This window comes from Aphelocoma coerulescens, chromosome 12 (assembly GCF_041296385.1).
Source record: "Aphelocoma coerulescens isolate FSJ_1873_10779 chromosome 12, UR_Acoe_1.0, whole genome shotgun sequence".
Lineage (NCBI taxonomy): Eukaryota > Metazoa > Chordata > Aves > Passeriformes > Corvidae > Aphelocoma > Aphelocoma coerulescens.
In genome coordinates, this window is record NC_091026.1 from 14,364,670 (window position 1) to 14,381,812 (window position 17,143).

Below are 17,143 nucleotides of genomic sequence, written 5' to 3' on the forward strand. Positions count from 1 at the left end.
CAGAATAGCTCTAGGGAGAAAGAGAAATGGTTTGCAGACAGGCTAGCAAAAAAATAAACAACAATCCTCATAGAAATCACAAGCACTGATTTCCTTCAAAACCAGAAGCTCTTTCCTTCTGAGCAGATATAAAAGGCAGCATTATGGGCTGCATAAAAAGAGGTGCAAAAAGACATGCATAATTATTCTTTTCCACAATTATGAATGATGCTTCATGTTCTCTGGTATCATCTAGTTTTATAGATGCACATCCTCTTCCCTCCCCCTTTGCTTTGCAGCACTTGTCATGCCAAAGAGAAAAGACAAGACTCTTGCTGAAAATCCCAAAGTCAATTGGACACAATGCAAAAGCTTCCAGAAGAACTGAATGTGCTGCCCAGATTTCTCTCAGTATTTTTAACAGGGAGCACATGACACTGATTTTACTGATTTTGCCATCTTCCCTGTTTTAGAGTGAATATGGCAAACTCACCATTTAAAAGTATCAGGAAATTATTTTTCATCTCAAAAGAAGGGTGGTCTTCCCCATAATCAGGCTATAAGGAAACACCATGGTATAGGGGTTGCTATGGTTGTTCCATGGTTTACATTCAAACCCTGAACCTCCCAAACATTGTGATGTACCAGACATCAGACAAAAGCCACTTTGCACTTGCCTTTGCTTCATACTGTGTGATAATGGACAATCCATTAATTCAGAATTCAACCCCATCTGTGAATAGGGGTGATTCATAAGAACATTGCATTGTCTCTCCTTACCTCGTAGTAGCTTTGGACAGCATTTATAAATGCTTCATCTGCCACAATCTGGGTTTCTCCGTTGAGAAAGGCCTGAAAACGATCTTTGATTGTCTGGAGCTGCTGCTTACTTATCTGTAAAGCATGCCAAAAGGAGAAAATTAGTCAAAAAAGGTTTATGTATGAGGAAAAAAACACAGTAATTGATCTGCAATATCTTATTAAGGAGTGCATTTTTGCTCTCCTTTGGGGACAGCAGCAATAGCTGGGGAACCAGCCACACATGGGTACACACACACATGCACTCTGCACCCTGGCAAGTTCATTTAGGCATCACAAGCACCTGAAGTCACCCTGAACATCATTTCTAAACAACTCTGCCACCACGAAATGCACACAAGACTTTTACTACTTCAGGTATACTCAATTCAGAAGCAAGCTGCTGTGTGAGTGCTTGAAAGAATCTGTTTTGGTGCAACCCCTTCTCCACCCGGTCTCTCCTCCCCTTCAGAAGCTGAGGTTTGATAACAAATGGAAAGCCTTGCAAGCTGGCTGTTGGTTTTTGGGAGGTTTCCATCTTTGCTCATTTCTTTCAGCTTCTTGCACATAAAACAACAGTCAAAACCAATGGTGGAAGAATTGAATGTCAAGAAATCCTAAGAGAGCAAACCTGTTCTCCTTATCCTAGCAAGGACTTTCCCTGCTGTCTCTTTGCTGCTCAAAACAGTTTCTGTCCAGCACACAGCTGGTATAACTTACAAGACAATTTTAATTTTGTCACAATTACATCAGTAGAAAGTTTACAAGGGTTTATTCCAGCCTTGTAAGATAGCATGCCATTATTTTTCCAATTTATCTGTCAGTTTAAAACCAGACATAGCTAAAAACCCACCTCTTCAGCTTACAATGCAGACAAAGTCACAGCAGGCACATAAGTCATGTAGCAGCAATGCCAGCCTAACATCTTAAGATGTAGACAACACTCATGCTGAAGAGCTGCAGGGGCTGAAACGTAGCTGGGCCTGGTTTACCATGGGGTTACTTCACATTTGAGGATAAGAATTAATTTTGACAGAAGGAAGCAAACAGTATGTATACATATGCCATGTATACATGGCAACTTCAAACTTAAAGGGAAAGGAGAGCAGTAAGAATTAGGATGGGTATTTATTAGTAAACAAAAGGTCTAGAGAAGAGTCTTTATTTCTCATTTCTATGCCAATGAAAGAAACCAGCCTATTAGAATAGAAGAGAAAGATAAAATAAAAGGCTCTAAGTGTCTAAGTGGCTTTGAATAAAGTATAAAAAACTGCAGAGATTCAAACAACTAGAATGAGCATAATGAAGCCTGGTGAACACCACTAGTGATATAAAGCAGGAGAGGGACCACTTGGAAAACGCACTGATAAATACCACTGGAGCTACAATCACGATGTGCTATGCGGGGTGTCTAAGGACTGCGGTAACAAACATCATGAACACTGGTAATTAATTCCACAACACCACGCTGAGGGGGGTTAGTGAGCAATAGCACTTTGATGTGATAAGCTGGGATTAGTGTATCCTACTGCTAATGGAGAGGTGTTCATCAAAGTGACAAAGTGAGACTCAAAATGCTCTGCTTTAGAAAATGTGGAACAGACTTCTCCACCCTGTGGGTGCTGAAAGGTGAGTAATTCTCACCCCCAAAACAGCAGCCCAGACTTCACAGGGTCTGACACATGCAACAAAGCTCAGCACCACAGGGCTGGACTAAGGACCATCCCTTAACCTGACCCACCTCAGCCTTGGGCCATGAGCCCAGAGGAAAAGCACTGCCAAAAACTTGTAGTTTTTAGGCTGGCAGACTCTTAGGACCAAAACTTAGATCCTATCTGCCATGCCAGCCACCTAAACCCCTTTGTGGTGTTTGCCAACAGCACCCTAGACATCACGAACCCTTGGGCAACATGCACAACATCAGATGTAAAACAGGCTCCAAACCTATCTGAGCTGATGGAGTTGAAAACTGGGTCAATGATAAGAGGAGCCAGAGACAATGCAGTGATCAAGTGGGAGACACCTGTGGGAAGGTGTTAGGTCTGGTTTTTATTAATCATTTCATTATCTGGGAGAAAGGCAAGATGTTAATTAAAAGTATTGACGATTTTGTATTAGCAAACATTGTGAATGTCAGAAAGAAATGACAGAGAACAGATGCTATAAAAAACCATGGTAAGAAACAGAAAAACTACAGGTAACCCTGAAATCAGGGCGCTGAGACACAAGCAAAGACATACTAAGAGCACAAGATACTCTCAGCCAAGAGACTTTTCATTTGGGATTTTAACAACATGCATGGCATATTTATTACATTTTTGTGTCCAGGTTATTTCCTAGGACAACCTCCAAAAGTCCTTGCTTGTTCAATTCCTTTAATGCCATCTAGCAGCAGTATTTTATGCTCCTTCCTCAGTACTGATTGGACTACCTTCAGAACAAATGATGCTCCTTGAAATTCCTAGAAATTCCCAATATGCAGCTCACACACAAGCTCCTGGGGGCTGTGGAAATGAATCATCAGATTTGTCTCTGCTAGAGTGTCAGTTGCCTCCTCCTTGGCTAAGCTGTATACCAGCATTTTCCCCACCCAGGGAAACGGAGATCCTGTCTGATCACACCAGGCTGCAACACAGTCCAGTGCTCAGCCTGACACCCCCACCAGATCATGAGACACCACCAGGGTATTGATCCATGGCTGCACCACTGTTAGGGACGTTATCAAGGAAGCAGTCAGTATGAGCCACAATTTAACTCTTTTCATGTTAGACTTAGCTTCTGCAGCACAGCAGCAAACACCTGGTGCAGAAAGCCAGCACTACAAGGGAGGGAGACCAGACCTGGAGGTCAACCAAATGCACCCAACATGCTCCACCTCCTATTTTATGGCTCTTTCCTTCCCCATCGGGCCCAACAGGCATTGCTGCCAAATCCCAGAAGCACTCCTGGGGCAGCCAGGAGGCTGCACCTCCCAGCAAAGGCTGGAGCAAGGCAGGGGAGCAGTCTCAGCACCAGCATCATGTTCCAGAGCCTTGAAGCAGTGCCAAGTGATGCCACTAACTCAGCCACAGGTTTAAAAGAGCACGTGCCCTGAACACTGAACTGGAAGCTTAAGTGCTTTAAAGGCAGGGGTGTTATCTCTTGCAATTAGAGGCACCAGTGATAAGCTAGAAATCCATATAAAGCAAGCCAGCAGCTTCTGCAGATCCAGTAAGGCCATTAAGGGGCCAATACAAACCACTTCTCAGTTACCTTCCATAGGGTGCTCACAAATAGCAGAAAACAACAGAATTACTTCCACTTGGAAGGACATCAGAACAACATCACAGCCTTCACACCAGCAGTGGCAGAGGGTGAAACCCTGTTAGGCTGCAAGCCCAGTAGGTGTGAGGATGTTGGGGGCACAGCCTCACTGCCTCCCATGCAAACACAAATCCAAGTGCCATCACACAGGAGAGATGGGAGCAAGTGGGAAAACGGGTGGATCGAAGAGGTTTATTCTGTTTACCTTCCCCCACTTTTCCAAACCTCTCTGATGTTCCCCACAAGTACTTCCCACGTGTGAGCCATTAAAGAACAAACAGTCATTTCTGCATTCCACAGGGATCACAGAACACAACACTCTGGACCCAAGAGAACTCTCCCAATTTAATACTGTGGTGTGCTTATGCAGCAGATTTTTTCCCAGACTTTTACCTGTCTGAAGCATGGGAGTGTATTTAAGTTGCCAGATATACACAGGTATATTAAAAACTAATCAATTGAGGCAGTGATGATGAACTCCTGGCACAGGTATCAGGCACAGCACCCATGGAGCTTTTGGGCTGGCATCCCTCATGGATTGCATGGCTTTTGATAAAAAGCTTGGCAGATGTCTTTCCCATAACAGACTACATTATGCAGAAGAGCTCACCAGTGACTAGACATGGGCACTAAATAATTCCTACCTTCTAGGTCTAACTTTGTTAAGAAAAACCACATGCCCAGCACAATCTAGTGACCTCACAAACTGACTAAAGACCCACCAGTCACAAGCAAATCACAGAGGCAACCAAATGAATCTGCTTGATGCAGATCCCAGCAAACAGCACATCAGCCACTTAAGGACAAACGTTCACCAGCAGCTTTCTTGCTCTGTGTTATTTTTGCACATACTAGTCTGACTCAGAAACAAATGCAAACCTGAATGCAGGGAGCCATGGCACCTTCTCCAAAGTGCTCCAGCCAATGAACAGCTGGCACCCTCTCTGCACATTGTCTCCAGCCTCCTCCACCTACACCAGGGCAGCACAAGCACTGGAAATGGAGCTGTCTGCCACAGAAAACTTCCCTGAAAAGACTTATACACAGCAATGTGCCTCACTAAGCCATCCTCTCTCCAGAATGCTTTGCTGAGTCTGAGCATGCAGGAATAAGTACAGCACCAAAATGGGCCCAGAGAGGCTGTGGCATCTCCAGCCTTGCAAATTTCCACAGCCTGACTGCATGAAAATTATCTGTTTTGGGAGGGAGCCCTGCTTTGAACAGGGAAATTGGCCCAGAGACTCCAGAAGTCCCTTGCAAGCTACATTATGCTACAGCAGTACCATATTCCAACAGAAGATTTAGAAGGAGGGGCCATCCTAGATTGTAGATTGCTGAATCTGTCAGTAGCAGGCTGCAGCATAATGTCCACACCTGTACAGGTACTCAAACCTGCTAATAAAGCCCTGTCCATCAATGTGATGGCTGCTGAAATCAATCAGATTTGGGCTGTGTAGAAGGATGTTTCCAAGTGAAAGGCACCCCTGTGGCTGAGAGGGGACCCTCTTTACTGCCACACTTGAACACCTCCGACCAAGGACTGAATGTTTCAGTGCACTGATGCCTCACAGAACCCTTGCACACTGCACATCCCACTGGAAGGGTCTTTCCTGCAGGCAGGACATGAGGATGCATCACAGCACTGCACACTGGTCCCTAATGGCTCAGCCCATCAGCATCACCCCTGTCCTAAAGGAATTGTTTCAGCTGAGGACTGCAGGTAATTCCCAGGGGATGCACTTCTGCCTTTTCTCCAGAAAGCCCAGCAGCAGTCAACCACAAGCAGCACGGAGCTCTTCCTCCTTAGGGCACCTGCTGCTCAGGGACCACTGCAGGGAGAAAAGGAGGAGTATTTAACTGCTCACTGTGCTGTTGCTCTGGGTTTGGTTTTGTAACATCTAATAAATATTTTATTACTCCTCAGCACCAGGTGATTTAGGAAAAATCTAAACCAACCAAATGAGCATCTCTCATCATTGCTGCTTCCACAGCCAGAAAACCAGTCATGACATGAACAATGTGGGAGGGAAGGTGTGGGGGGAGGCCAGAGCAGCCAAGCACTGGTCTTAGGAGAGAGGTCAGAGGCCCCAGCAATGAGCATGAGACTAGAAAAAAAACCCAATCAGGTTATTTTGCACTGAGAAAAAGTACCAGGTTGTCCCTCTGTTGATTTCCCTACTACAAGAGAGGGCCACAGGTGGGGTGACTCACAGACCCAGCATTTGGGGTTTTAATTGCAAACTCTCCTGGGCAGATGTGGCTGCTCTGCCAACAGCTGAACACTGCTGGCTTTTCACTGCTCACATACACAACCAGCATTAATTGCCAGTCTCAGACAACTGTTCCCAGCCACCTAACAGTGCCTTTTCTGGTTGTTTCAGTGAAATTTAATACTTGTTACCAGAAAGAGCTTCTTGTGCTTTGCTTCCTGATAGCCACCATACATCTTTCCAGGGACACCCTTACAATCTGACCATATGCAAATCACTGTGCACACACCCACTGTTTTACTGCTGCCTGTACAATTCCCTCTTTATGGGTGCTTGATTTGTTGCCTCTCCCCTTAGTCCATGCTTTACAGGCCCTGATGATCCACACTGCCCACCCACTCTCCAGCCACATTCATCCTTTGTGAGTGGCAGACAAGAAAAAGACATGGTCCTGGCAAGCCACCCTAATGTCACCTACTCATCTCTCAGAAGAGGTGTCCAGTTGATTTGTTGCAGAGAAAAAGACTGCACCATGACTATGCCTGGGATTGCACACGTGGGCAGTGAAAAGCACACACAACCCCTTCTGCCTGCAGCAGCTCATGCCCTGTCTGCTCAGCCCACCTGTGATGCTTGGGATGGGTCAGACCAATGGGAATCCTCCAGGAGAAAGACTCCTACACGCCCACCTGCCCTGTGCTCAGAGATCAGGCTGGGTTTGAGCACAAACAATGCAAACAGCTCCTGGGTCCTTACACACCAGCACAGCACTGATTTGGAGGTCAGAGACTGAACCAGCCTCTCACTCAAGCAGCTCAAGAAGACAAGAATAGTATTTCCTGACCTAAGGGTAAATATCTGCTTCAGCAATGTGACCAAAGGGGAGAGAAACCCACTAGAGCTGCCTGCAGAGGAAGAAAGCACCTTCCTCTGCCCAGCCACAGAGCTACCACCCAGCCATGCCTCCCCACAGCACCAGCTCCAGTCCCTGCCAGGACCTCTCACTACCACTGTCATTACAAGCAAACTTCAGAAGCTTTGCAGCATAAGCAGTGAGTGTTAAATGATTTTGGCACTTGCTGGAACATTTCTCCTGTAAAGAGGCTCAAGTATTGCTGGGTAAGTATGGGAAGGCAAAACATCAATCCCTTTGGTTAAGCCAGCTGCAGACAGAGGCTCTAGATCAAGCAGTGCAGATGTCCTCTTTCCACTGTCCCAGACTACATCCAGTAGCAGATTTATCAGAGAGACAAAGCACAGGCTGAGTTGCTCTCTGAAATACATGGATGTGCTTTTTTATCCTCTCAAACCCTGAGTATATTTCTTTTCTATAATTCATTCTGCCAGCCAGGCACATTTCTTTGACATACATGAAAGACCTAAAATGCTGTTATGGCTACTCCTACTTTCTGACACGCTGCAGTGCACAATGCTAAAAAAGGAAAGCAAAGCCAGGACTTGTGACTGGGCCTTGCCATGATGACTTTCCCCTTGTGCTTTCCAAACTACACCTTCCTTTTTCAATGTGCCACCACAGAGCAAGCCTAGATGCAGGTACATCAAAAGGTACTTCACCACAGCCTGCTTCACTTGCTACCTTTGTTTGTACCAGGGGTATCCATCCAATGCTTACATACCACCCTTGCATCTCTCCCCTGCAAAGGGTCCCCTTTTCCATTAACATCACAGAATCACAGAATTCTTTGGGTTGGAAGGGACCTCAAAGATCATTAAGTTCCAACCCCTCTGTCATGGGCAGACACACCTCCCACTAGACCAGGGTGCTCAACTGTGGTTCCAGTCAGGAATTTCTGCTCCTGCCTGCAAGTTTCTTTCTCCTGCATGTCTCCTCCTGGCTGGTCCCTCCTCTGCAGCTGACATGCTGGCAAGTAACCCCAAGATGGAGCCACCTGACAAGAGCACAGAAAACTTGTAACTTCACCCACCTTTGATCTTATTTTACCTAAGTAAGCCATTAGCAGAGTGAGTTTGTGACAGATCCAACAGCCTAAGCTAGCCCTGCTGGGTACCTTTCTGTGTATGATCAAACAGATACAGGCCCTTATTTTTTTACTGATAATAAAAATATGACTTTGATCTTAGAAGAATAGAGAAGCCAGCACAAAACAGAAGCAAAAAATAGCAATGATTAAATACTAGGCCAGTGACTGAGGATGGGCTGAGGGGTGATTGCTGCTCTAAGAGACCTCCCTGGTGACTTCTGCTGTGCTGGGAGCCTTGCCTGGTGAGGTCTGCTGGGTAAAACACATCACTGTAATGTGGCAGCTTTCAGCAGAAAGCCCAGCATCATCCTGCCTGTGGTAAAAGTGCAGCTGCTCTGTTAATAAAACAGAAAAAAACAAACCCATAAAAATACTAGCAGAAATACATCTACAAAATAAATCCAGGAGCCAGATAGAATGGAGGCTGTCTAGAATGGGCAGAGTGACAAGCAAAGCTGCCCAACACTGGGTACCCCTTTGGGTGCCCAAAGGCAGGAAACAAATCCCTTTACTCTCAGGCTGGACTCTGCAGCTGGATTATCTCCTCCTCCTCTCTCTGGCTCAAATACCTTCCTTATTCCTTCCCAGTCCCAGTCCCTGTCTGATTAACCTCAAGTCCTGAGGGCCACTAACACAACTGCTTACACAGCCTGCTCCAGCAAATCCTGCTAGCAAAGGCCTGGCCAGAGGGGCACTTTGAGACATGTTTGCTCTGACTGGTATAGGAACTCTATAAATGCAACAGAAATGGCTTAGCCTGCCCTTTCACTCCACCAGTGCAGCACATGTGGTACATACAGTGCACACTGCTGCTCTGAGACCTCAAAAAACACTTAACACAGGAAAAAGGATCAAGGGAAGATCTTCCTTCTCCTCTGGAGCATTACAGGCAGTCTTGGAAAGTAACATTTTCACTCCTCCTCTTTTTCTGTTGGATGGAAAACAACACATGGTCTACTGAAGACTGTGAGTGTTAACGTGACACAGCTTCTGAGACATTACCTCACATCCTTTCATGCTTCAAGACCTTGGTGTGCTGCAGTGAAGGAAGGAGGTGGGGAGCTGGAGAATATCACAGGTCCTTCTCCATGAGACACCCATGTTGAGACCCTTGGAAAAGTCAGGAACAGGTTGGGCTATGATCCTACTAGAATTTATATTTATTTCAGAATATTCTGAGGACAACTTCCAGAACTTGGATGTTCAGAGCCTGACTGAAAGGAAGTAAAAATGCCAATTTGGGGTATGGATGTTATACATCTATTGCCCAGTGGCTGCAAAGCCCTAAGCCTCCTGCTTCTGTCACCATGACAGGCATGCAAAACTTCTCATTCAATCATCTGCAATAGATAGCTGATACTGTATTTATTTGATAAAAAAACAAAATGTGCAAAATCTTGTATGAGTGCTACAAAGGAGCATTCACAAACAATTCCCAGGATCCCAAAAGAAATAATTGTATAGAAGTGATGGTTTTACACTGCTGATCTATGTGGCCAGAGCCCCTTTGACCAGGAACACTCTGCCAGCCCCTCCTGAGGGGTAACTAACAGTGCAGAACCTCTTTCCACCACCTGGGCCTGTGTTATTTGGACAGTTCAGCACTCCAAAGATCTGTAACCCATATTGCTGCTGACACTATCCAAGCATCTTCATTCTTGGACTAGGGGCTAGGAATGGCCCAGTATATTGTGGGTTTGGAGATCCCAGGCACAACCTAAGGACAGTTAAATATCCATAAACTAACTAATCCACAAATGTGGGTGAAGGATGAGGTGGTAACACAAGGTGGTCTCTGCTGGGGGGTTCTGAGATTCAGGCAAGTCCTTGCTCTCCAACAGCCCATTTGTTTGCTCCCTCTGTGCTGCATTTCCCATTTGTGAGGGAGAGTAACAGAACTTTGTTTCTTTCCAGAAGTGACTACATGCATGAAAAGACTGAGAGCCTCTCACAGGCTAGGATGTTGGGTATCCAAGAAGAAAAGCAAGCTACTTTTAGAGACACTTTTAAATCACTATTTGAACTATTTTCATCTGTGTTCCTACTCCAGGCAGACCTTACAGATTGCAGAAGCCAATCATCCTTCCTGGTTAATGTACAGAGCGGCTCATGCTGACTTAAAAATATTAAACAATCAGAGCTAAAGATCTCCTACTGACACTTCAGATATCCAAACAAGAAACCCAGGCTTGTCTCTATTCCTTTTTTAAGGCAAAAAAAAAAAAAAAAAAAAAAAAAAGCACATCTACCATCACTGGCGTTATTTTTGCATAATTTTGATCATTAAACTCTGCCTCTCCTCCATGTCACAAGCTATTTTAAAAGCAGTTCTTACTGAGCAGAAGTGGCAGACAAAAGAATGGAGGCTCAAGGACTCCTGGTGTATCCCAGACTCTGTGAAAATGCTGCTTTCAGCCTGGCAGAGTTAGCAGGGGAGAGAATGTCTTTGATGGGAATGAACAAGATGGCAAGAAATGGAGAGGAGCTTCCAGGCAGACAAGGCTGAAATGGTGAGCCCTGCTGTGGGCATCCCATATGCTCATGCTGCCCCTGCCAGAGCTGGGGAAAACACCAGCCCCCAAACCAGAGGGCTGCTGTCTGAATCAACATGAAATTGGGCTGCTGGAGCAGAAGAGGAAGCAGACACAGGTCTGAGCAATATTTCTTTTCCAAAGAAAGTACATTTTCAAAGCAGCCCACTAAAAGATGTGACCTACTACACACCACAGCTCTGGCTAAGTACAACTTGTCGTGTTTGAAATTTTCCCTTATTCTGTGCATGTGCCATGATTTCCAGGAAACAAAAAAAAAGAAAGAAAACACTCCAGATTTTAAGAAAATCTGTGCAAGAGCCAAATGCATCTCTGATCCAGTAAAAGAGAAGCTGTCTCCTTCAGACAGCACTTGAAAAAGGTTCAATCAATCAGTCAAGCCAGAACAGAATTTGCTTCTAGATAGAAAAACAAGAGAAAAGGTGTGAAACTGTAGTACACCTCCTCCTCCACCTCACATTTCCTGCTAAAGTGAGTAATACTGGATTTTACAAGGGCATGTTGTTCAGAGCTTGAAGAGAAAGTTTAGTAAAAGGTAATTTGCTCTGAGGCAACAAACTACTGCAAGAAAACAGAGCATTTCAACTTTCCATGCCCACCACCAGGCAGAGACACGGGAATATACCTTCACAGGATGGCTGGTATGTACCTGGAATAACTGAGAATGCCTGTCTGCTCCTTCAAAGACATCAGGGAAATTCATCGGCAATAACATCATTCCACTGGGTGATTTACTATTGTTTAAGGAAAGGCACAGTTAAAATTATCCAATTTGTTTCCCACAGCCCTAGTCTTTGGACCCAGTTTCTGTCAGGAGGCTGAAAACAAGGGGGCAAATCTTGCGAATTACCTGAGGCGTCACAGAGATGGGACGAGAGCCCCATGGTGACATATCCCCAAGGGTGGCTTTGCACAAGCAAGTGCTCAGATTTCCAGGCTTGGAGCACATTCACTTGGCAGGGGAGGCTGGAGGAAGCAGTGACCTTTACTCAGCTTTGGGCTGTAAGCATAAATGAAACCCAGCTAGGGCAGTCATGGTACACACAGCCTGTGTGTGGTGTGGGCAGGGCCCACACTGGCATCTGCAAAGGCACAATTAGCTGCTTGCATGAAATTAGTTCAGTCATGGTTTTCAAGATAAGGAAAAGGCCAGTTGCTGGCTGACAGGCTCTGGAGTCTGCAGTGATCAGTCCAAGCCTTGCAACCCAGGGAGATCTCCTGGGGAACTGGTGGCAGGACAGAGGTGAGGCATCCCAGCTGAGCCCAACTTGGCACCGGGACTTTCCCCAGGCAAACCCCACCAGTGGAATGAAAGAAGCAATGTCACAACCAACATATGATTGAATCATCCCTGGGGGCACCTGGCAGGGGCAAGAGGGACATCCTGGCTCCCCAAGCAACTAGCCCTCTGCCCTTGGTTGCCTCTGGCCGGCATGCTGGCTGTCTTTTGCCTTTCACCTCCTGCCAAGTTTAATTAGAGCTAAAGAACATCCCCCCAAAGCTACTTGCTGTAGCTTGCAGCACCAGCCACCCAGTCCCAGCAGCAGCACCCAACTGCACAAATCTTTCCTGTTGGCTCCTGGGCACAGGAAGCAAATGAAGCCAGATCTGGTCTGGTCCAACCGCCTTCCCATCAGCCTGGAAACACAGTACTGGTAAGCTGGATGTCAAAAAAAACCCCAAAACAAACCACCTTAAAAAAGTCTTTGTTTGTGCCTCTGATGGGCTGCGGGGCTTTTTTTGGCCAAAAGTTAGAGACAGTAGTTCAAAACATCCAGCTTTCCTAACAAACCCTAAAGAGTAAGTTTGGTACCAGTATTATACATTAACTCTCTAAAGTCTGGCAGTTTTCAACACAGCAGTTGTATATGGCCCTACATAAAAATCCTTTCCAAAAACACATGCCTACACATTAAAAACTCTCTCATTTAAGCCAGAAAAGCTGTTTTAAGGATTCCTGTGAAGTGTAGTATATTGCAGGCTGTCTCAAAAAGAAGAAGGATTCATTTTTCTTCTTTGGGCTTGAGGCAGAATAATTTTAAAGGCTTGGAGTGAGCGATGACCTCTGTGCATTTCTGCTGGGAGGGTCAGACCTGCCTGCTATCCTCTTCCCATCAGATGAGCTCCTCATTTGCTGTGGGTTGTGCAGAATTGCAAGCCAATGCTACAAGAACAGTGACCTGCAGCAGAAGGGGATGTAACAGATGGAGTAAATATCCTCTTCAACACACCCCTAGAATATGTTGTCCAAGCTCAAAATCCAGATTTCCTGTGTCTTACACTACCTTACAGTGGCTGAAAAAGCCCAAGAGGAGGGAGGAGAGCAGGCTGTGCACAGAGGGAGCAGAACACAATCCCAAAGGGCAGGAGGGAAGAATTGCTTGTTGCTACATCTGGTAATGAGTTTGTCTGCATATTCAGAGTACAAGCTGAAACCCCCACAAAAAGCAGCAAAGCTACTGCAGAACTGAAGCATATAATTTCTGAGGAGTATTTGTAGGAGCAGAAAAACACGTGGGCATACAGAAAAAGACAAAATGAAATTATTCTTCATAAAAGGCAGCTGTGCTAGCACTTGCCTACAGCATTCTCTATCCTGGAGCTTCCCTTCTGCTTCTAGGAGCCCTGGAAGAGATCACTGAAACCGTAACAATCAAAACCACAAAAAGGGGGAAAATAAGCTCCCCAAAGGAGCACAATGCATTGAATCACTACTCTCATTTTACTCCTCCCAATAAGTGTGAGGAGCAGGCTATATCCTGGAAGCAGGTCTGTGCAGGTGGCAGATCCCAGAGCTTGCTGACAACAACTGGACCACAGTACTCCATGTTACTCTGATCCCATAAAACTGATCCCAGGCTCTGCTGTACATGCACAGACAATCCCAGCCACTACAGGTCACCTCAGCCTACAGCATGGATTGCCTTTTTTTTTTTTTTTTTAGCTCAAACATTCCTATTAGAAGCCTCAGCCTACGCTGAAGAATTAGAGATAACTGGTACCCGCAGAAATTGGAAGGAAAAACACTAATCTTAAATAGTGCTTAAATAAATGCTGCAAAACTGAGGATGTGGGAATCCAGTCTCTTACCTGAAAATGCCTCAAAACATTTGAATGAAAGGAGCTCAGAGTTTCGCTCCTGGTGCTGATTGCTGGGCCAGCACCAGCACAGCCAGTGATGGCCTCTCCCTTGGCATGACACACGCCGCAGAATGGGCCCACACAGCCTGCTCCAGAAGAGGCAGCCACGATTGACAAATGCTTTCCCAGCCCTCTGGGATATCAGCAGTGAGCTTCCCTGGCAGCTGGGTGAGGGAGTAGCAATGCTGGGAGATGGGCAGGGAGCCTACGGAGTGTGCAGGTGAAGGCAGGTGATGCCAAACCCACAGCACCAGCTGTGCTGGCTCATGCAGCTCCTGGGGCCTCAAAACCTCATGAAGAAGAGGGGACCAGGATGAACTGTGACCAAGCAGGTTTTTTCCAGAAAGCTGGGCCAGGCTGGGGCGTGCACGACGGGGAAATGCCAGAAAGCGGCACGAACAAGCCCATTCCCCTTGATTCCCCTTGGCAGGGCTTTCTCCAGAGATGCCCACATTACTTCACCATCCAGCCCCTCCTTGTTTGCAATTTCCAAACTTCAGAGACCTACACACAACGGTTTCTTGAGTGGGCAAGTATCCTGCCCACACTGACAAGACAAGGACAAACTGGTGGGAAACTTTGTTCCACCTCCAACTCATTTCCAGCCAGGTTTCAGCACTTGGCTTGACCCACGCAGCAGAGAAAGCTGCCAGGTTCCAGCTGAAACCCTGGCTGTGGGCTTGAAAAGTCAGACATTATGCATGCTGTAGCAAACAAAATCAGCAATAAAATCCTCCCCTCTAAGAAATATTGGGGAAAAAAAAGTCAGGGAAGCTGGCAACAGAAGTAACTTGCAAACTTCAGCATCCCTGCCCATCAGCTCCAGTCCTGGAGAAGATACTTTTGCCTTCACTGACTCAAAAGTCCAAGTCTTTATCAGGAGCAAAGTTCCCCAAGCCTGAATGCAGAACTGCTGGGCATAAGTCACTCCTTTCAGTTGATGTCTATCTTTGCAATCTCACTTTTCTCTCTGATGCCATCTCCCAAGATACACTAAAGCTCTCCTTAAATTTAGGTGGCAAGTAGAATTTTTTTTTCCTTTAATCTTTTGAACTGCGACTACTTCTTTACAAACCATGTACTATTTTTGAGCTTTGCAATTAAGTCCTTAGACATTTCTTACAGAAATGTGATTTAAACAAGTGAAAGAAAATCCCAATTCATCCTGATATAATGAAGAAGCAAGGAAACTGAAGATAGTATCAGAAAAAAACAACAAAGAAAGACAGAAGCCTTTGCCACATTGCAGGCTGACAGCAGACTCATGCAGCAAGAACATGACAGAATAAAGATGCTTATCTTGAGCAACCAAAAGCCTGCACAACATGAGTCAGTAAGAGCAAGGCAACCATCAGCCTATTTGGTAGACCAAGGAGATTTCTGAATGGGGCTGGTAGCTGAGCCCTCTGCTAAGCTGTGCACAAATCCTCTTTGCCTACGGGCTGACATTTGGGTGGGTGACAGAGGCTGCATTCCCTGCTTAGGGGCTGCTGCTGAAGAGAGAGCAGCATACCCTGTAGTTATGGAGGGCCACAGGGAAAGCCTCTGAAGCACTGTGTCAAAGGCTGGAATTCAAAAGAAGAAGACTACTCTTCCCTTGTTCTTGGTGCCTGAGAACAAGCATTAACTCCCACCACACTCTTCAGCTTTACAGGCTCTTCACAAGAAAGAAAATAACAGAACATTAAGCTGGCATGGTACATATGAAGTGACAGCAAGACCCCTGGCAGTAAAATCTCTGTGTGATGCAGAAGGAATTGCCTCCACAATTCCACTCCTGTCAGACAGCTAAGCACAGCACAGGGGGTGCTGTGCTGGTGATGCCAGAGTGTGATTTCCATTAGTGTTAATAGGAACTACTGACAGAAGCAGCAGCCAAGAAGCCAAAAAGTCTCCAGTCTTGATGACTGCCTTTGATGAGTACAGAACTGCATTAAGTCAGTCCAAACAGCTGTACCAGGCAAATGATCATGGCTGTGAAGAAGGGCTGGATCCCAGCTGGGATGGGGCACTGGAGCTGGAACAGCACAAATGGCCAGTGAGGTGCCAGCAATGGCGCCAGCCAAATCCCGCTCCAGTGTCCACGTGGCAGTTGGTCACAGTCCTAAGGAGCAAGCTTGAAGGAACCAGGTGGCCACTGCAGCTTGCAGCTACTCCATGAACAGCTACTGCCAACAACCACCAAGGTCCTTGGGATGGAGCACAGAAAAGAATTTCTATCCCCAGTGGAAACATAAGATAGTTCACAAGGAAGTATAGGTTTGGAAAAACAAGGGCTTGGGATCAGAAGACGATATAACAAAAAACAAAAGGTGGTCCATGAGAAAACTACATGTATGGAAGAACAGGGACTTGAATTTTAAAGGTGTTGTTTTGGTCCCCATTAGGGTCCAGCAGTTCAGACAGAGAGAAAAGTTTGTCATTACAACCATCACTTCAAGTCATTGAGGATTCTTTGGATAAGCAAAGGCCTAGAGAAAATTCATCCCCAAGATATAAGAATAGATTTTTATTAATTAGAGAAAAAGCCAGATACAAATCACAATCCCCTGAGAGTAGATAAGATTTTCTTCAAAACATTTTAATAAGCAGGTGCTGAGCCAGTGGTGGCCATCTCCTGTGTGTACCACCCAAAGCAAGTCACTGGCACAGGCTTGGCCCTTACAATTTGCAGCAAAACCAAGAGGTCTCACAGCAGATTCCCTGCCAGTTTTAAGTCCCTACCCATCACCTCCACCACTCGTTTCTCATCAGCTCTCTGCAGACAGCAACAGATCGTTTCCTCCTGTTACTTACACCAGAGAAATTTAGACTCGAGGAAAAGTAGGCATAACAATATTACATTATTTAAGCAACCAACTTAGCTGACTACTTCAAATTCTGCCTGATCTGCTGGCAAGAGCAACAGACCTTTAATTAAACTAACTAGCCCTGGGCCAGAGAAAGACTTCTTTCCTGCTGATTCATTTGATAGGAGGTGATGGTGCCGCGATCACCATCACAGTTCAAAGCACTTCTGAGTACTCGCCCACAGCTCACTCAAATCCCCTTGGTTGCAAATGCCTCTGCAGAAGCCTGTGCTACCCAGGCACCTACCTTGTCCCAGTCATACCCAGGTCAGCTCCGGGGCCTGTTTTTGTGCTGATAACCTGAGTCT

The 17,143-nt window shown here is 45.9% G+C and overlaps 1 protein-coding gene across 8 annotated transcripts in view; it reads right to left on the reverse strand.

The window, feature by feature from the left end:
* The window catches only part of CADPS (calcium dependent secretion activator), a 210,823-nt gene that overhangs the window by 167,427 nt on the left and 26,253 nt on the right, over window positions 1-17,143 (reverse strand). For all 8 annotated transcript variants that reach the window (XM_069028361.1, XM_069028360.1, XM_069028367.1 and 5 more), the window contains exon 2: window positions 760-873. In XM_069028361.1, the coding sequence (XP_068884462.1) occupies window positions 760-873 (114 nt within the window). The remainder of the gene's footprint in view (window positions 1-759; window positions 874-17,143) is intronic.